This window comes from Chlorocebus sabaeus, chromosome 6 (assembly GCF_047675955.1).
Source record: "Chlorocebus sabaeus isolate Y175 chromosome 6, mChlSab1.0.hap1, whole genome shotgun sequence".
In the NCBI taxonomy this organism is placed as follows: domain Eukaryota; kingdom Metazoa; phylum Chordata; class Mammalia; order Primates; family Cercopithecidae; genus Chlorocebus; species Chlorocebus sabaeus.
The window spans coordinates 59,187,906-59,208,141 of NC_132909.1; the positions used below are offsets into that span (position 1 = coordinate 59,187,906).

At 54.5% G+C, this 20,236-nt stretch overlaps 1 protein-coding gene across 6 annotated transcripts in view; it reads right to left on the reverse strand.

Moving 5' to 3' along the window:
• NFIC (nuclear factor I C) overlaps positions 1-20,236 on the reverse strand; it is a 107,013-nt gene that overhangs the window by 70,618 nt on the left and 16,159 nt on the right. For all 6 annotated transcript variants that reach the window (XM_007994771.3, XM_007994769.3, XM_007994773.3 and 3 more), the window contains exon 2: positions 13,553-14,084. In XM_007994771.3, coding sequence (XP_007992962.1) covers positions 13,553-14,084 — 532 coding nt within the window. The remainder of the gene's footprint in view (positions 1-13,552; positions 14,085-20,236) is intronic.

Consider the following 20,236-nt stretch of genomic DNA (forward strand, 5'->3'; position numbering starts at 1 on the left):
GCTTGCAGTGAGCCGAAATCGCGCCACCGCACTCCAGCCTGGGAGACTGAGCAAGACTCCGTCTCAAAAAAATAAATAAATAAATAAATAAATAAATAAATAAATAAATAAATAAATAAAAATAAAAAATCAGCCAGGCATAGTGGTGCACGCCTGTACTACCAGCTACCTGGGAGGCTAAAGCAGGAGGATCACTTGAGCCTGGGAGATTGAGGCTGCAGTGAGCTATGATTCCACCACTGCACTCCAGCCTGGGCAACATAGTGAGACCTCATCTCTACTGAAAAAAAAAAAAAAAATTCCACTATGGTGTTGTGCGCCTGTAATCCCAGCGACTTGGGAGGCTAAGGTGGGAGGATTGCTTGAACCTGGGAGTTGAAGGCTGCAGTGAGCTGTGATTGCACTGCTGCACTCCAGCCTGGGCGAAAGAGTTAAGAGTCTCACTCTGTTGCCCAGGCTGGAGTACAAGGGTGTGATCTCGGCTGACTGCAGCCTCCACCTCCTGGATTCAAGCGATTCTCCTGCCTCAGCCTCCCCAGTAGCTGGGATTACAGGCACCCACCACCACACCCGGCTGATTTTTGTATTTTTAGTAGAGATGGGGTTTCACCATGTTGGCCAGGCTGGTCTCAAACTCCTGACCTCAAGAGATCCGCCTGCCTCGGCCTCCCAAAGTGCTGGGATGACAGGCGTGAGCCACCGCGCCCGGTCTCCTTGGATATTCAAGCAACCAGTTTGGAAGGTTTAGAACCTGCCCTCACATTTTCAAGAACCCAACTTGGGAGATTGGAGATCTGCTTCCGAATTCTCTAGAACAGCAGCCTCCAACCTTTTTTGGCCCCAGGAACCGATTTCATGGAAGACAATTTTTTTCCAGGGACGGGGTGAGTGGGGAGATGGTTCTGGGATGAAACTGCCTCACCTCAGATCATCAGACATTAATCAGATTCACGTAAGGAGCACACAACCTAGATCCCTCCTATGTGCAGTTCACAATGGGGTTCACGCTCCTATGGCATCTAAAGCCGCCCGCTGATCTGACGGGAAGCAGAGCCCAGGTGAGAATGGTCGCTTGCCAGAAGTTCAGCTCCTGCTGTGTGGCCGGGTTCCTCACAGGCCTGGTACCCGTCTGTGGCCCGGGCGTCAAGAACCCCGGCTCTAGAACTTAGGTGTCTCAGCCTAATACAACAGCCACTGGCCGCATGTGCCATCCAGTGCTTGAAATGTGGTCTGTCCAAATTTCAGACTTAGTGTGGGGGGGGGGAGAGAAAACCATAAACTACCTCGGTAACTCTTTTTTGAGTTGAAGTCTTGCTCTGTCACCCAGGCTGGAGAGCAGTGGCACAATCACAGCTCACTGGAGCCTCGAATTCCTGGGCTCAAGCGATCCTCCCACCTCAGCCTCCTGAGTAGCTGGGACCACAGGTTCACGCCACCACGCCTGGCTAGTTTTAAAATTTTTTTGTAGAGACAAGGTCTTACTATGTTGGCCAGGCTAGTCTCAAACTCCTGACCTCAAGCAATCCTCCCACCTCAGCCTCCCAAAGCGCTGGGATTCCAGGCGTGAGCTACTGTGTCCCGTCAATAATTTTTCCTATTGCTTATGGATTGCAATGGTAATATTCCGGATGCCCTAGGTTAAATAAAATAATGTTAAAATTAAACATTTTAATGTTACTACTTGGGAGGCTGAGGCAGGAGAATTGCTTGTACCCAGGAGGTGGAGGTTGCAGTGAGCCGAGATTGCACCACTGTACTCCAGCCTGGGCGACAGCGCGAGACTCTATCTCAAGAAAAAAAAAAATTAATGTTATTTAAAATAATGTTAAAAAATAATGTTAAAATGAATTCTCCCAGTATATTTAAATTTACACGCTTAAGTGTGAGGACCAGAAAAATGTTAAATTGTATGTGTGGTTGGAATTCTTTTTTTTTTTTTTTTTTTTTTAAGACAGAGTCTCACTCTGTTGCCCAGGCTGGAGTGCAGTGGCACAATCTCGGCTCACTGCAACCTCTGCCTCCTTGGTTTAAGTGATTCTTCTGTCTCGGCCTTCGGCGAGTAGCTGGGATTACAGATTCGAGCCACCACGCCCGGCTCATTTTTGTATTTTTAGTAGAGACCGGGTTTCATCATGTTGGCCAGGCTGGTCTCGAAATCCTGACCTCAAGTGATCCACCCCCCTTGGTCTCCCAAAGTGCTGGGATGACAGGTGTGAGCCACCGCGCCCAGCCAACATTCTATTTCTCCTGGACCCCTGGGTCTGGAACTCACCTAGGAGTATTCTAGAATCGCCTGTGTGGTCAGGACCCCAGTGGAAGAAATTCTAGAACTCAGGCCTTGGGGATTTCAGGACTCGTGCCCTGGAGAATCTGGAAACCACTTCAGCGTCAGGATTCTCACGCCTCCCTCCCCTCAGAACCTGCTTCTCCCTCTCCTCCAGCAGATGCTCTGCCTTAAGACCCTGGGGTCCCTCCTTGCTGTCCCTGCCACCCCTCCAGGTGGCCTTGGAACAGCCAAGCGGACCTAAAGATGGGACTTAGGCTGGGTGTGGTGGCTCACACCTGTAATCCCAGCACTTTGGGAGGCTGAGTCGGGTGGATCACGAGGTCAGGAGTTCGAGACCAGCCTGGCCAACATGGTGAAACTCCATCTCTACCAAAAATACAAAAATTAGCCAGGCGTGGTGGCGGGCACCTGTAATCCCAGCTACTCGGGAGGCTGAGGTGGGAGAATCGCTTGAACTGAGGAAGCAGAGGTTGCAGCAAGCCGAGATCACGCCACTGCACTCCAGCCTGGGCAACGGGGCAAAACTCTGTCTAGAAAAAATAAAAAAATAAAAATAAAGATGGGACTTAGAAGGGATAAGAGCCAAGGCCCTTCCTGGGCAACCCTGGGCAATGCCTTGCCCCTCTCTGGGCCTCAGTTTCCCCATGTGGACAAGACATCCGGTGTCCCCAAATGCCCCCTGCTTCACCCCTCACCAACCCTGACCATCAGTGACTTCCTGTCCACGCCCAGCTGGAGGGAGGGGCTGGCCTGGCAGCTGGCTGGAGGGGGCCATGGGCACAGAGCTGTCCCTAGCTGCCCTCAGCCTCCCCTTGGCTTCCCGGGCACGGGGCCAGGGTGACAACTGCAGCCCAGTCACAATGGGGGGTATCACAGGTGCAACAAGCCTCCCCCTCCCACTGGCTCTGGGAGGGCTGGGCCCCACCTGGGTGAATGAGGGCCCCTCAGGGGCTATCTCGGGAGTCCCCACACAAATGCATTCATGCAGAAACCAGCATTCTGCTGGGTAAGGGCATCTGCGGGGTGGTGGAGGGACTTACTCCTCAAAGAGCCCACCAGTTCCCAGCACTCACCACGTGCAAAGGGTTAGTTTTTTCATAGATATTGTCTCATTTAGGCTGGGCGCGGTGGCTCACGCCTGTCATCCCAGCACTTTGGGAGGCCGAGATGGGCAGATCACGAGGTCAGGAGATCGAGACCATCCTGGCTAACACATTGAAACCCCATCTCTACTAAAAAAAAAATACAAAAAACTAGCCAGGCAAGGTGGCGGGCGCCTGTAGTCGCAGCTACTCGGGAGGCTGAGGCAGGAGAATGGCGTAAGCCCGGGAGGCGGAGCTTGCAGTGAGCTGAGATCCGGCCACTGCACTCCAGCCTGGACAACAGAGCCAGACTCCGTCTCAAAAAAAAAAAAAGAAAAAAAAAATACAAAAATTAGCCAGGCATAGGCCGGGCACGATGGCTCACACCTGTAATCCCAGCACTTTCGGAGGCCAAGGCAGGTGGACCACGAGGTCAGGAGTTCGAGACCAGCCTGGCCAACATACTGAAAACCAGTCTCTACTAAAAATACAAAAATTAGCCGGGCGTGGTGGCGGGCGCCTATAGTCACAGTTACTTGGGAGGCTGCGGCAGGAGAATCGCTTAAACTCAGGAAGCGGAGGTTGTGGTGAGCTGAGATTGCGCCACTGCCCTCCAGCCTGGGCAACAGAGTGAGACTCGGTTTCAAAAAAAAAAAAAAAAAAAAGTTACATATGTTACAATGTAATAATTAGCAACATGTCATATATAATCATGCAACAATAAATAAAAAAAAATAGTGTCTGCGGTGACAGCACAGTAGTTATTATTGTCATTATCATGACCATCATCACTGTGGTTCTCGTCCAGCTCTGCTCTGCAGACAGCTGTGTAACCCTGGGTGAGTTTCTTGCCAACTCTGTGCTTTACTGCTTCATCTGTGAATTGAGCATAGGGGGTGCCTAGCAATTTAAATGAGATAATCTCTCTCTCTTTTTTTTTTTTTTGAGAGGGAGTCTTGGTCTGTCCCATAGACTGACGTGCAGTGGCGTGATCTTGGCTCACTGCAACCTCCACCTCCCGAGTTCAAATGATTTTCCTGCCTCAGCCTCCCAAGTAGCTGGGATTACAAGCTTGCGTCACCATACCCGGCTAATTTTGGCATTTTTAGTAGAGTCACTGCAGCTGGCCATATATATAACATTATTACTTGTTATTGTCATTATATTGTCATTATTCACAACTAGAACTACATTTTTAGAGTGTGGTAAAATCTAGATAACCATTTTTGGTAAATTTACCATTTTTTTTGTGGGCAGTGGTTCTGGTTTTGAGATAAGGTCTTGCTCTGTGGCCCAGGCTGGAGTGCAGTGGTGTGATCACAGCTCACTGCAGCCTCAAACTCCTGGGCTCAAGCGATCCTCCTGCCTCAGCCTCCTGAATAGATGGGACCACAAGTGCATGCAACCACGCCTAGATAATTTTTACATTTTTTTGTAGAGATGAGGTCTCGCTGTGTTGCCCAGGCTGCTCTCGAACTCCTGGCCTTAAGCAATCCTCCTGCCTCTCTTTTAACCATTTCTAAGTTCAGCGGCATTAACCCTGCATTAAGTGTATTCACAGGGTTGTACAATCATTACCACCATCCTCTCCAGAACCTTCTCATCTTCCCAAACTGAAACTGTCCCCATGAAACATTCTCTCTCCTCAGCCCCCTCCCCAGCCCCTGGCATCCCCCATCCTACTTTCTCTGTGAATCTGGCGACTCCAGGGACCTCCTAGGAGACCACACAGGATTTGTCCTTCTGTGCCTGGCTTATTTCACTGAGCGTGACGTCCTCGAGGTGCATCCACATTATAGCCCATGTTGGGATTCCCTCCCTTTTGCAGGCAACAAATCACTTTTGAGTGCTAACTGTATACCTGGCCCTGTCCTCACGCTTTTCATGCACTAACTGGATCCTAGGCAGCCCTATTAGGTGGGCAGCATTATTATCATCCCCATTTGAGGGGGGAGGAAACTGAGGACTGCAGCTACAACGCCGCTTGGCAAACATCACGCAGTTCCTGAGCGGAGAAGTGTGAGCCTGGGTCTCCCAGCTGGAGAACGTGCCCCTCATTCTCCCTGACACACTGCTCAGCTCCCTGGCCAGTCCTGGTGGGCTCTCGCCTGCTGTGGGAGCTGGACCCCACCTGCCCGCCCCTCTTTACCACTGACGTGTGCCCCGCGGACTCCTGCCATCGCTATAAATACACCATCAGCTGGTGTCTGCGACTCACACCCGGCAGCCACCTTCTCTGTAAAGACAGATGGCTGGCACACCTGGCTGCCCGGCCCTGGGGGATACCAGACTGCTGCTGCCAGGAACCCCTCTGCTGTCCAGACACCTGGAGAGGGTGACAGCTTCTGACAACAGCCACTCCTGGGTCACTGGTACCCCCGCTGGCTCACTGGGTTGGGAAAAGGAGGCCTGGGGTTTCGCAGCAGCACCGGGGCCTCCCTCCTTCCCTCCTGGGGTTGGGGAGAGGATCCAGGGAGGAAATGAGCATTTATTGAGTGCCTTCTGTATGCTTCTCAGAGACCACAGACTCCAATCCTTTTTTTTTTTTTTGAGACGGAGTCTGTCTCTGTCGCCCAGGCTGGAGTGCAGTGGCGGGATCTTGGCTCACTCTGCCTCCCGGGTTCACGCCATTCTCCTGCCTCAGCCTCCCGAGTAGCTGGGACTACAGGCACCTGCCACCACGCCCGGCTAATTTTTTTGTATTTTTAGTAGAGACGGGGTTTCACCGTGTTAGCCAGGATGGTCTCGATCTCCTGACCTTGTGATCTGCCCACCTCGGCCTCCCAAAGTGCTAGGATTACAGGCGTGGGCCACCGCGCCAGCCCACTGACTGCAATCCTTAATGCGCCAGGCACAGCTCTGATTCTCTCCATTCTACAGAGGCTCAAAGAGGAGAATATGCCCCACACCGCCTGGAGCACACAAAAACACAAATTCTGTCCACCGTACAAATAAACGGGCACCGTCACCCACGCTCACGGCCTCTCTGTCTCCCCAGCGCGGCAACCCACGGCCGGGATGAAGATCAATAAAAGCGGAAGAGGCTGGGAGGCTTTCCGTGAGGACCCGGCTTGCTCCTGTCTGTGGCCCACAAGGCTGCCTGTTCCCACCGTCCTCTCCCCTCAACCCCAGGCCAGAGAGGGCAGGACTTTTCTCAAAGCCACACAGCAAGCCAGGGCGGCACTGTGGTTAACCCAGGCCCCTCACTCCCAGGTTGAGACCCTTTTCTCCCGCCGTCAAGCTCAGGATGAGTTTCATGGACACCCTGGCCCTGAGCTAAGTCCCCTTCCATAGGGTTCACCTCATTCATTCATTCATTCATTCATTCCTTCACTCCCTGAGTGTGCACAGACTGTACTGTATGATCCAGATGACTCAGAGGGTGTGGCTTCCAATAGATAACCTCAAAGGGTACTTTCCGTTTGTTTTTGAAAAGAGGTTTAAGGGATTTCAATACCCCACCTCCTTTTTTTGAGACAGGGTCTCACTCTGTCACCCAGGCTGGAGTGCAGTGGTGCGATCTCAGCTCACCGCAACTTCTGCCTCCCAGGTTCAAGCAACTCTCCTGCCTCAGCCTCCTGTGTAGCTGGGATTACATGTGTGAACCACCACAACTGACCTCAATCACCCCTTTAAAAAAAAAACAGTTTTTAGAGATGAGGTCTTGCTTTGTCACCCAGGCTGGAGTGCAGTGACGAGATCACAGCTCACTGCAACCTCCAACTCCTGGGCTCAAGCCATCCTTCCTTCTCAGCCTCCCGAGTAGCTGGGACTACAGGTATACACCACCACACTCAGTTTATTTTTTAAAAAGTTGTGTGTTGGGGGGGGTCTTGCTATATTGCCCAGGCTGGTCTCAAACTCCTGGCCTCAAGTGATCCTCCTGCCTCAGCCTCCCGAAGTGTTGGGATTACAGGTGTGAGCTGCCTCGCCTGGCCTCACTCCCTTTTTCACAGGGGTTCTGGACACTCATTCCGGCTCTGCCCCTGAGGAGCTGTGTGACCTTGGACGAGTGACTGACCATCTCTGGGTCTCTGCTTCCTCCACTAGAACACGACAGAAGGTCAAAGTCCCTTCTTCCTTGGATGTGGGAGAGAAACCAGTTAGGGTGACAGTGGCTTCGGAGCCTGGCACACAGAGGTAACTCCATGTGTGTTTGCCGCCATCATCATCCCTGTTAGAGTCCTTGCTCCCCAGTTCCACCCAGGAAGTGCTGGGGACCTCCCCTTCCTACGTTTCTCCTGCCACCCTCTCCAGGGCACCCAGGGCAGCCTCTCTGGCAAGCTGTGAGCTTCCCAGGCCGGGCTCTGCCCACCGCGCCATTCCGGGCGCTGGACTGCAGGAGCTTGGCACGACGCAAGGCGGGAACGGGAGGCTGGCCCATGGCGGCGTCAGCAGATGGGCACCATCTGGGCTGGCGGCTTGGGGCGGGCTGGCAGCTGCTGGGGCGGGCGGGCCTGGCAGCCCCTCCTCCACCCAGCCCTGGCATGGTGCCCGCCCGCGCCTCAGGTTTCTTGGGCTGCCAGAGGGGGTGGGGAGGCCTGGCTGGGTTTAGTCCCTGGGCGGGCAGGCGGCTTCCCTCTCTGGGCCCTGGTTCCTGCAGCCTCCTTCACCAGCACGTGGCAGGTCAGAGAGCACCCGGGTCACCCTCTCCTGCCCCACCCCTGGCTGGTCACCCTCACCGGGAGGCCACAGGGCGGCCCTCGCCACTCACTACCCCCTGAACATCCAGCCAGCTCCACATGCTGTTCCTGGGCTCCAGGCCTCCGTACTGGCTACAACCCACCCAGTGCCCCTCCCTCCAGCCTCTCCAGGCTCCCTCACCCCCTTCAAGCCTCACCTCAAAGATGCCTCCTCAGAGAAGCCCTCCCCATCCAGACTGGCCCCCGGCCCCTCTCCACGTCCCTCCCTGCTTTGTCTTCCTGCCGCTCCCTGACGCCCTCTTCTTATTAATTTTAATTTTTATTTTTTGAGACACAGTCTCACTCTGTCACTCAGGCTGGAGTGCAGTATCGCGATCTCGGCTCACTGCAACCTCCCGGGTTCCAGCCATTCTCCTGCCTCAGCCTCCCGAGTAGCTGGGACTACAGATGCCCGCCACCACGCCTGGCTAATTTTTGTATTTTTAGTAGAGACGGGGTTTCACCATGTTGGCCAGGCTGGCCTCGAACTCCTGACCTCAGGTGATCCACCCGCCTCAACCTCCCGAAGTGCTGGAATGACAGGCAGGAGCCACTTCACCCGGCCCCTCTCTCGCTTGTGACACTGCAAGTGGTGGCTGCTTTCAGCCCCGTGGCAGGTGCCCCTCCACCGACATCCACCCTGCATACCCCAAGAGGCCAACCAAGGCTCTATGCCCATCCCTCCCTCCGCATCTATCCCAGGGGCTCAGCTGCCCAGCAGGGCTGATGAAAGCCAGACGCTGCACTCTGGCTGGGCCAGGACGCTCCACAGCCAAGGGGACTCTCGGTTGGGAAAAGGAAGCTGGTGGCCAGTCCTCCTGCTGTCAAGGTGACAACCACCAGGATCAGCGTGGAGGCCTTGAGGCCAGCCACAGCCTGGGGGCCCTGTGTAAGACCTCAGCCTGTGGGATCCTCACACAACCGAGCCAGAAGCTGACCACACCATCCCAGCAGACTGCCCCCTCACGCACCACAATTTCCGCCCATCCCCTTCCGACATTAACAGAGGACGAGGCTGGTGTCAAGGACAGGGCAGAGGTAGACGCTGCTTAAGTCCAAATCCCACCTGGCCCAGTCTCGGCTATGTAACCTCAGCAGGTCAGATCCCTCCTCTGAGCCTGTTTCCTCCTCTGTAAGATGCATACAGCAGGTCGGGCACGGTGGCTCACGCCTGTCATCCCAGCACTTTGGGAGACCGAGGCGGGCAGATCACTTGAGGCCAGGAGTTCGAGAGCAGCCTGGCCAACATGGTAAAACCCAGTCTCTACTATAAACCATGAAAACTGACCAGGCTTGGTGGCACTGGCCTATAATCCCAGCTACTCGGGAGGCAGAGGCACAAGAATTGCTTGAACCCAGGAAGCAGCAGTTGCAGTGAGCTGAGATCGTGCCACTGCACTCCAGCCTGGGCAACAGAGTGAAACCCCATCTAAAAAAAAAAAAAAAAAAAAAAGCATACAGCAATGATCCCTGCCTCACAGGGCAGCTGTGAGAATGGGCAAGAATTTCTAGCCAGGCAGGTGGCTAATTTTTTGTATTTTTGGTAGGGATGGGGTTTTGCCATGTTGCCCAGGCTGGTCTCAAGCTCCTGAGCTCAGGAGAGTCACCTGCCATGGCCTCCCAAAGTGCTGGGATTACAGGCATGAGCCACCACACCCAACCAGAGTTGGGGTTTTCCATATGGAAAAGACATTCTATGTTCAGGGAAGAGCATAGGGAAAGGCCTGGCAGTGGGAGATTATAATCAGAATGAGGAGCATGGGCCAGGCACAGGGGGTCACGCCTGTAATCCCAGCACTTTGGGAGGCTGAGGCAGGAGGATCACTTGGGCCCAGGAGTTCAAGATCAGCCTGGCCAACATGACGAAACTCTATCTCTGCAAAAACTAAAAAACAAGACCAGTTGCGGTGGCTCACGCCTGTAATCCCAGCACTTTGGGAGGCCGAGGTGGGTGGATCACCTGAGGTTAGGAGCTGGAGACCAGCCTGGCCAACATGGCAAAACTCCGTCTGTACTAAAAATACAAAAATTAGCCAGACGTGGTGGTGGGCATGTATAGTCTCAGCTACTCGGGAGGCTGAGGCGGGAGAATTGCTTAAACCTGGGAGGCGGAGCTTGCAGTGAGCCCAGATCGCGCCACTGCACTCCAGCCTGGGCGACACAGCAGGACTGCATCTCAAAACAAAAACAAAAACAAAAACAAACAAACAAACCAATCCTGAAGAGGATAACGTTAGTAACCATAACCATGGAGGGCCCTAGCCCCATGCCTAATGCCTGGTCTTCATGGTGCCTCGTGTGGTTTACTGAGCCCTCACCTTGGGCACGCGACATTTCCCACAAGGCAACCATTTTTGAGCCCCCCAGTTTATAGACAAGGAAATGAAGCACAGAGAGGGCGAATGACTGGCCCCAGATCACCCAGCCAGTGGGCAGCTGAGCTGGGGTTGGAGTCCAGGCCCAGCTCTCACCCCCATGAGGAGATGGAGCACTTGCAGTGGGCAGGTGCCATGGCTGGGGGGGGTGTGGCCTGCTGGGGCCAATCTGGGGGGTGTGTGGCCTGCTGGGGCCAACTGAAGCAGGGATTCCCTTGGGGATGAAGGGGGCAGGCAGGGGGCGAGGGAGGGTGCAGCCCTCACTCAGAGAGGCCAACCTGACCCGGGGCACAGGCCTGCCTGCTGAGCAGAGGCGGGAGGGGCCGGGTGGGGGTGGGGAGGTGCCCAGAGGTTGTGCTGACTGCAGCAGAAAGCTCGCTTCAAAATTTTATCAGCTCAGCGCGGAGGAGGTGGGGGCGGGGCCGGGCGAGGAAGATGTGTGGTGGCAGAGAGGTCCGGCCCTGCGTGGCGATGAGCACCCCAGCCCCCACGGTGGCCCCTGCCTCCTGCCCCCAACAGGCAGTCGTCCGGCCCACCTCTCTGCCCCCACCATCCGCAATGCCCCCTCACAGCCAGCCCCAGTAGGTTTGTTGTTCATTGGTGGGGGTGGGGGAGGAGAAAGATGCTAAGGTCAAGGTCAAAGAATCAAGATCAAGACTGGGTAACTGCCGGGTGCGGTGGCTCGCGCCTGTAATCCCAGCACTTTGGGAGGCTGAGGCCAGTGGATCATTTGAGGTCAGGAGTTCAAGACCAGCCTGGCCAACATGGTGAAACGCTGTCTCTACTAAAAATACAAAAATTAGCCAGGCATGGTGGCGGGCGCCCGTAATCCCAGCTACTGGGGAGGCTGAGGCAGGAGAATCGCTTGAACCCGGGAGGCGGAGACTGCAGCGAGCCGAGATCACATCACTGCACTCCAGCCTGGGCAACAGGGTGAAACTCCATCTCCCCCCCCCAAAAAAAAAAAAAAAAAAAAAGACTGGGTAACTGGTGTGGTGCAGTGGCTCTTGCCTGCTGTAATCCTAACACTTTGGGAGGCCAAGGCGGGAGGATGACTTGAGCCCAGGAGTTTGAGGCCAGCCTGGGCAATATAGCAAGACTCCATCTCTAAAAAAATATAAAAAATTAGCTGGGCATGGTGGTGTGCACCTGTAGTCCCAGCTACTTGGGAGGATGAGGCAGGAGGATCGCTTGAGCCTGGGAGGTTGAGGCTACAGTGAGCCGAGATGACACCACTGCACTCCAGCCTGGGGGACAGAGTGAGACCCTGTCTCCAGGAAAAAAAAATAAAAATAAAAACAAAAAAACCACTGGGTAACTCTGCCCTGCTCTCCTTCCACACACCACAGAGCCTGGAAGCCCGTGACCCTGTCTCACTCTTACACCAGCTCTAGAAGGTGGCATGGCTGTTACTGCCATTGCACCAAGGAGGAAACTGAGGCATAGAAAAGGGTTGTGTCCAAACAGCTGGGGAAAAGAAGGGCTTTGTCTAGAGCACGGGCAGTCTGGTCCCAGAGTCCCCCTTGTTCCAGGAAATGCCCCTCCCTCTCAGGCTGTGCAATTGTCTCTTTATATCTATAGAGTGCTGCCTGGGCTGGGGTTGGGCTGGTGACCTGCATGGGTCTGCGTCTGGCGTGCACCCATCCCACATGCTCTGGCAGCCCCTGGGTGTGTGAGGGTTCACGCGTGCTCCAGACACAGCCTGGGTGGGCATGGCAGGGGTGCTGTGCACCCACTCAAGTCTTGGGATGCAGCTGACACCCTACACGTGGCTACACGCATGATCTTCTGGAACCTCCCATAGCCCCATCCAGCTACGGACTCTGATCATCTCCACCATTTGGCAGGCAGGAGAAACTGAAGTCCAAGCGGGCCACACAGCCAAGAAGCTACAGGACCAACCCTGCTCTTAGCACCGGGACCAGAGGCACAGGCGTCAGGCCTCTCACCTCCACGCTCCTGCCAGGCCCCCTGGGGCATCCCCTTGTTCACTGCAGCCTGGCCATCCTGCAGAGCTGAGCTCAGCTGCGCCTCCTCCTCTGGGAAGCCGCCTTGGATTTCCTCACCCCCGCAAAGCTTGCTGGTCTCAACATCAGGCATTTGACCACCGGCAAAGAGCCCGCTGGCAGGGCCAGGCTCATCAGGCCTCTCTGCTGGCGTGGTCTGAGAGTCGATCAACCAACAAGCATTCACACAAAGCAGTGCCTGGACTCTCCTGGCTCTCCCTGGAGGGCTGGCATGGTCTGTCCCTCTCCTCTCCTCATCCCTGCTTCCAGCAAGGCCGTCCGTTGCACCCAAGACCCTCCAGGACATTCTCATCCCCCAAGACCTCAAGGGCCTCCCTGCTTCCTCCCTCAGACGTGAGGGTGAGATCCTGCCTCTACCACTGGAGCACCATAGCCCACCTGCCTCCTCCGTCAAAAAAACCTCCTTGTACCAACTCTCACTTGAGACCTCTGCTAGGCCTGCCTCCTCCATCTGACCTCCACATCCCATCAGCAGTTACCCTGGGCCCTGCATGCACTGGCCTCCTCCCTCAGACACTCCTTGCACCATGTCACCCCCATCAGATGCTCCCCTAGGCCCGCTTCCCTGCTTGGACCACCGCATCATATCCATATGCACCATACGCTGGTGTCTTCCCTCAGACCCTCCTTGCCCCGTGTCACCCCCGTCAGATGCTCTCCCAGGCCCGTCTCTCCCCTTGGACCACTGCATCACATCTACACGCACCAGCCTCTTCCCTCAGACCCTCCTTGCACCATGTCACCCCCATCAGATGCTCTCCTAGGCCCATTTCCCGGCTTGGACCACCACATCATATCCATATGCACCAGCTTCCTCCTACAGACTCTCCTTGCACCATGTCACCCCTGTCAGATGCTCTCCCAGGCCTGCCGCCCGGCCTGGACCACCAGATCACATCTATATGCACCGGCCTCCTCTCTCCGACTCTCTTTGTGCCATATCACCCACTTCAGACTCTCTCCAAGGCCCACTTCCCCTCTCAGACCACCACATCACATCGACAGGCACTGGCCTCCTCCCTCAGACCCTCCTCAGGCCGCGTCACCGCCATCAGACACCCTCCCCGCTGGCCGCCCCGCTCAGGCCGCCGCACCTCACCTCGCTCACGCACGAAGTAGGCCAGGTAGAGGTCCAGCTCCTTGACGGCCACGCCGATGTGGTGCGGCTGCACGCACAGGACCGGGTGGCCACACTGTGCGGCCTTGACCAGGCGCTCGCCGTCGGTGCTCTCCAGCGGGATGCCCTTGAACAGGATGACCATGACCAGGTCCAGCCGCCACACCTTGTCCGCCTGCCGGAGACAGTCGATGCGCCGCATCTTGCCCTTCTGGTCGGGGTTGGAGAGCACGCAGCCCGGCGCCTTCTTGCCGGTGATGCTCAGCACGAAGTCCTCGCGGCACTCGGGCCGGATGTCCTTGCGCAGCTTGGCCAGCAGCCGCGATGCCCACTTCTGCTTGACCTCGGGCTTCTCGCCCAGCAGCTCGTCCTTGACCGCGCGCTCCTCGTCCTTCGACATCCGCTTCTCGTGCTTCTTGAAGTACTTGCGCTTCCGCGCCTGCAGGTTGAACCAGGTGTAGGCGAAGGCGCGGACGTGAGGCAGCAGGGCCTCGATGAACGGGTGGAACTCATCCTGCAGGCCGGAGAGGCGAGAGGTCAGGGGTGCCAGGGACGCGGAGGGCGGACCCACTGCCCGGCCCCAAAGCCTGAGGTTGGAGGGGCCCTGGACAGACCCGCAGAGTGGGAGGGGCTGGGCAGAAGTGGGCAGGGGGTTGCTTCAGATCGGTGCACACCACCGGGGGCACACAAAAGGCCGGGAGGACCCAGGAGAAGTTTATCAGGGACCTGCAAGAACCCATCGCCCAGATAAGCAAACTGAGACTTAGACCACGTGAGAGGCACAAATCACCGCAGAAGTTTGTGGAGGACCATCGTTTTTATTTATTTATTTTTTTTGAGACAGAGGCTTGCTCTTATCGCCAAGGCTGGAGTGCAGTGGCACAATCTCGGCTCACTGCAACCTCCACCTCCCGGGTTCAAGCAATTCTCCTGCCTCAGCCTCCCGAGTAGCTGGGGTGACAAGTGCCCACCACCACACTCAGCTAATTTTTGTATTTTTAGGAGAGATGGGGTTTCACCACGTTGACCAGGATGGTCACGATCTCCTGACCTCACGATCCGCCCACCTTGGCTCTCAGCCTCCCAAAGTGCTGGGATTACAGGTGTGAGCCACCCTGCCAGAACACGGAGGACTTATCTTGAACCCCAGTACACAGATGGAGCAAGCTAAGGGGGCCAAGTGGAAGCTCATGGAGGACCCATTGTACAGACGGGTAAAACTGAGGTTGGGAGAACAAAGATGTCGTGGACCTATTCTCTGCCTATTGCAACTAGGCTTGGGCTGGGTGTAATGGCTCACACTTGTAATCCCAGCGCTTGGGGAGGCCGAGGAGGGAGGATTGCCTAGCCCAGGAGCTTGAGACCCAGTATGAGCCATATGGTAAAACCCCATCTCTATAAAACAAACAAAAACAAAACAAAACAAAACAAAACAAAAATTAGCCAGGCGTGGTGGTTTGCACCTTTAGTCCCAGCTCGTCAGGAGGCTGAGGTGGGAGGATCATTTGAGCCCAGGAGTTTAATGCTTCAGTGAGCTGTGATGGTGCCACTGTGCTCCAGCCTGGGCGACAGAGTGAGACACTGTCAAAAAAAAAAAAAAGAAAAAGAAAAAGAAAAGGCTGGGTGCAGTGGCTCACACCTGTAATCCCAGCACTTTGGGAAGCCGAGGCTGGTGGATCACATGAGGTTAGGAGCTCAAGACCAGCCTGGCCAACATGGCAAAACTCCATCCCTACTAAAAATACAAAAAAATGTAGCCAGGCATAGTGGAGCACACCTGTAATCCCAGCTACTCAGGAGGCTGAGACAGGAGAATTACTTGAACCCAGGAGGCAGAGGTTGCAGTGGGCCAAGATCACACCATTGCACTCCAGTTTGGGTGCCAAGAGTGAAACTCTGTCTCAAAAAAAAAAAAAAAAAAAAAAAAAGGAACTAGGGTAGGTGGTCAAGCACGGTGGCTCACACCTGTAATCCCAGCATTTTGGGAGGCCATAGCGGGAGGACTGCTTGAGCCGAGGAGTTCAAGACCAGCCTGGATGACATAGTGAGGCCTCATTTCTACAAAAACAAAACTTAGCTGGGCATGGTGGTACATGCCTGTAGTCCCAGCTACTTGGGAGGCTGAGGTGGCAGAATCGATTGAGCCCAGGAGGTCAAGGCTGCAGTAAGCCAAGATTGCACCATTGCACTTCAGTGGGTGACAAAGTGAGACCCCTGACTTAAAAAAAAAAAAAAAAAAAATGAGGCCGGGCGCAGCGGCTCACGCCTGTAATCCCAGCACTTTGGGAGGCTGAGGTGGGCAGATCACTTGAGGTCAAGAGTTTGAGACCAGCTTGGCCAACATGGTGAAACCTCATCTCTACTAAAAATACAAAAAATTAGCCAGGCATGGTGGCTCATGCCTGTAGTCCCAGCTACTCAGGAGGCTGAGGCAGGAGAATCGCTTGAACCCAGGAGGCAGAGGTTGCAGTGAGCCGAGATCTTGCCACTACATTCCAGCCTGGGTGACAGAGTGAGACTCTGTCTCAAAATAAAAAACAAAACAACAACAACAAAAAAAACATAGCACTTTTGGAGACTGAGGCAGGCAGATCACAAAGTCAGGAGTTCAAGACCAGCCTGGCCAACATGGTAAAACTCTGTCTCTACTAAAAATACAAAAATTAGCCAGGCATGGTGGTGCCATGCCTGTAATCCCAGTTGCTCAGGAGGCTGAGGCAGGAGAATTGCTTCAACCCGGGAGGCGGAGGTTGCAGTGAGCCGAGATGATCATGCCACTGCACTCCAGCCTGGGTGACAGAGCAAGACTCTGTCTTGGGAAAACAAAAAATGAGTACAAAAGTTTATTCCTACAGAGCAGATGTACAGACAGGCCTGGCTGAGGTCCACAGGCAGACACTAGGCCCGCCTGGAGGTCAAGGCCTGATGGAAAGGTGGGGGATTTCTGCATCAAAAGATACGAGATTAAAGGGTACCAGGATTAGTCAGAGGGAGGAGAGATCCCAGGTGGAGTCCTCTCCCTCCTTTCCCCTTTCCATGAACCCACTGTGCTGATACAGAAACAGAGACCAGAGAAGCAGACACTCTGCCACAAAGGTTCAGAGCTGGGAGAGGGGCCACCCCGTTCCCTGCAGACCCATTCTGGAGATGGGAAGTCTGAGGGCTGGGGAGACGCTGAGACCAGGCCAGAGCTGGGACTTCAACCTACTCCCAAATCATGATGAATTGGTGTCTGAAGGCAGCCACAAAACCCATGCTACAGATGAGGAAACTGAGGCCTTGAGGGGGAACCTGGTCATGGGGGGCAGAGGTGGACTGGAACCTGCACTCAGATATCTGACTTCCCCACGAAAATAACGGCAGCCCCTTGGAGAGCAACATGGGGCAGTGGGAGGCCCCCGGCTCCCTGTCTGGGTGTGGGGAGACCCCTCCAATTCTTCCCATTTTCCAGCAAGGGAAACTGAGTCCGCATAGCATTTGGGATCTCCGCTGGACACGGTGGCTAATGCCTGCAATCCCAGAACTTTGGAAGGCAGAGGTGGGCAGATCACTTGAGCCCAGTTCAATCCCAGTCTGGGCAACATGGCAAAAAACCATCTCTTTTTTCTTTTTTTTGGGATGGAGTTTCACTCTTGTCACCCAGGCTGGAGTGCAGTGGCACAATTGCGGCTCACTGCAACCTCCACCTCCTGGGTTCAAACGATTCTCCTGCCTCAGCCTCCCAAGTAGCTGGGACTACAGGCACACACCATTATACCCAGCTAATTTTTGTATTTTTAGTAGAGATGGGGTTTTGCCATGTTGGCCAGGCTGGTCTTGAACTCCTGACCTCAGGTGATCCACCTGCTTCAGCCTCCCAAAGTGCTGGGATCACAGGTGTGAGTCAATGCGCCCAGCAGGCAAAACCCTATCTTTACAAAAATTACAAAAATTAACTGGGCATAATTTTTGTGGTGCGCGCCTGTAGTCCCAGTTACTTGGGAGGCCAAGGTGGATGGATCACTTCAGCCCAAGAGTTTCAGACCAGCCTGGACAACATGTCGAAACCCCGTCTCTACTAAAAATTACAAAAATAATTAGCTGGGCGTAACTGCTGCATGCGCGCGCCTGTAATCCCAGCTACTTAGGAGGCTGAGGTGGGAGGATCACTTGAGCCTCAGAGGTTGAGGCTGCAGTGAGCTGTGATTGTGCCACTGCACTCCAGCCTAGGGGTAGAGTAAGACCCTGTCTCTAAAGAAATAAAAAATAAAATAAATTTAAAACATCTGGGACCTGGTTTCTCAGCCTCAAGGTGGAATAAATTCAAGGAGAAAGAAGAGAAAGAGAAGCAAAACTGACTTGCCATCTCCCTGCCTTGACCGGGCTGGGCTGGGCTGGGCATTTCGGACAGGGGTGATCCCTTCCTAGCACACAAACCTGTTCTCCTCCCACTAGCTCTCAAAGGACTACATTGTTATTAATGCTGCGATTATTGTTGTCATTACAACTTACATTGCTATTGGGATTTTTTTGTTTTTTTTTGAGACGGAGTCTCGCTGTTGCCCAGGCTGGAGTGCCGTGGTGCGATCTCGGCTCACTGCAAACTCCGCCTTCAGGGTTCATGACATTCTGCTTCAGCCTCCCGAACAGCTGGGACTACAGGCACCCACCACCACACCCGACTAATTTTTTTTTTTTTTTTTTTTTTTTTAGCAGAGGCACGGGTTCACTGTGTTAGCCAGGATGGTCTCGATCTCCTGACCTCGTGATCCGCCCGCCCCAGCCTCCCAAAAAGTGCTGGGGCTATTGTGATTTTTATTACTTTTTAAAGTTTTTTTTTTTTTTTTTTTTTTTTTTTTTGAGACGGAGTCTCGCTCTGTCACCCAGGCTGGAGTGCAGTGGCCCGCTCTCTGCTCACTGCAAGCTCCGCCTCCCGGGTTCGCGCAATTCTCCTGCCTCAGCCTCCCGAGCAGCTGGGACTACAGGCGCCCGCCACCTCGCCCGGCTTATTTTTTTGTATTTTTAGTAGAGACGGGGTTTCACCATGTTAGCCAGGATGGTCTCGATCTCCTGACCTCGTGATCCGCCCGTCTCGGCCTCCCAAAGTTTTTTTTAAGAGATGGGCATCTCAGCCTGGTGTGGAGGCTCATGCCTGTAATCCCAGCACTTTGGGAGGCCGAGGCACGTGGATCATCTGAGGTCCGGAGTTTGAGATAAACCTGGCCAACATGTTGAAACCCCATCTCTCCTAAAAATACAAAAAATTAGCCGGGCGTGGTGGCGGGCACCTGTAGTCCCAGCTACTCGGGAGGCTGAGGCAGGAGTAATTGCTTGAACCTGGGAGGTGGAGGTTGCAGTGAGTCGAGGTCGCGCCACTGCACTCCAGCCTGGAAGACAAGAGCGAGACTCTGTCACAAAACAAAACAAAACAAAACAAAACAAAACAAAACAAAACAGATGGGAGTCTCACTGGAACAATCTTAGGTCACTTGGGCCCTGAACTCCCAGGCTCAAGCGATTCTCCCACATCAGCTTCCCGAGTAGCTGGGACTATAGGCGCAAACCAGTATGCCTGGCTAATTTTTATTTTTATTTTTGCAGAGATGGGGTCTCACTCACTATGTTGCCCTGGCTGGTCTCAAACTCCTGGGCTCAAGTGATCCTCCCACCTCGGCCTCCCAAGGCACTGAGGTATTTTCTTTCTTTCTTTCTTTCTCTTTTTTTTTTTTTTTGAAACAGTGTCTCACTCTGTTGCCCAGGCTGGAGGGTGGTGGCATGATCTCAGCTCACTGCAACCTCCACCTCCTGGGTTCAGGCGATTCTCGTATCTCAGCCTCCCGAGTAACTGGGATTCCAGGTGCGCCACCATGCCCAGCTAATTTTTGTACTTTTACTAGAGATGGGGGTCTTGCTATGTTGCCCAGGCTGGTCTCGAATTCTTGGGCTCAAGCGATCCTCCCGCCTCGGCCCCTCCAAGACACTGGCGTGTTTTCCTTTTTTTTTTTTTTTTTTTTTTTGAGGCGGAGTCTCGCTCTGTGGCCCAGGCTGGAGTGCAGTGGCCAGATCTCAGCTCACTGCAAGCTCCGCCTCCCGGATTTACGCCATTCTCCTGCCTCAGCCTCCCGAGTAGCTGGGACTACAGGCGCCCGCCACCTCGCCCTGCTAGTTTTTTGTATTTTTTAGTAGAGACGGGGTTTCACTGTGTTAGCCAGGATGGTCTCGATCTCCTGACCTCGTGATCCGCCCGTCTCGGCCTCCCAAAGTGCTGGGATGACAGGCTTGAGCCACCGCGCCCGGCCGCGTGTTTTCATTACTACAGACACGATTGCTGTGATCATCATTGGACTGCAGACAATCTTCCAGGAAGCAGGGAACAGCCTGAGGCCCCGCCGCGTGTTCTGTGGCATGGAAACTAAGGCTCAGAGAGGGGTGGAGACCTGGTTGAGGTCCCACAGGGTCTCGGGGCCAGTGTGAGGATAAGAACCAGGGTGCTGACCCCCGGAAGGCCATGGGTCCCTTTCTCAGAACAGCCTGTTCCCTGTGAGGCTGGGGTCTCAGGAAACTAGGGAGATGTTCACCCTGGACTCCCGCTGTGTGTGCCAGCGGATGTGGCTGGACTCGGTCCCATTTCCAGGCCAGGATGGGCAGAGCAGCCGCTGCCAGATCACCCTCCCTGCTCTGTGCTCC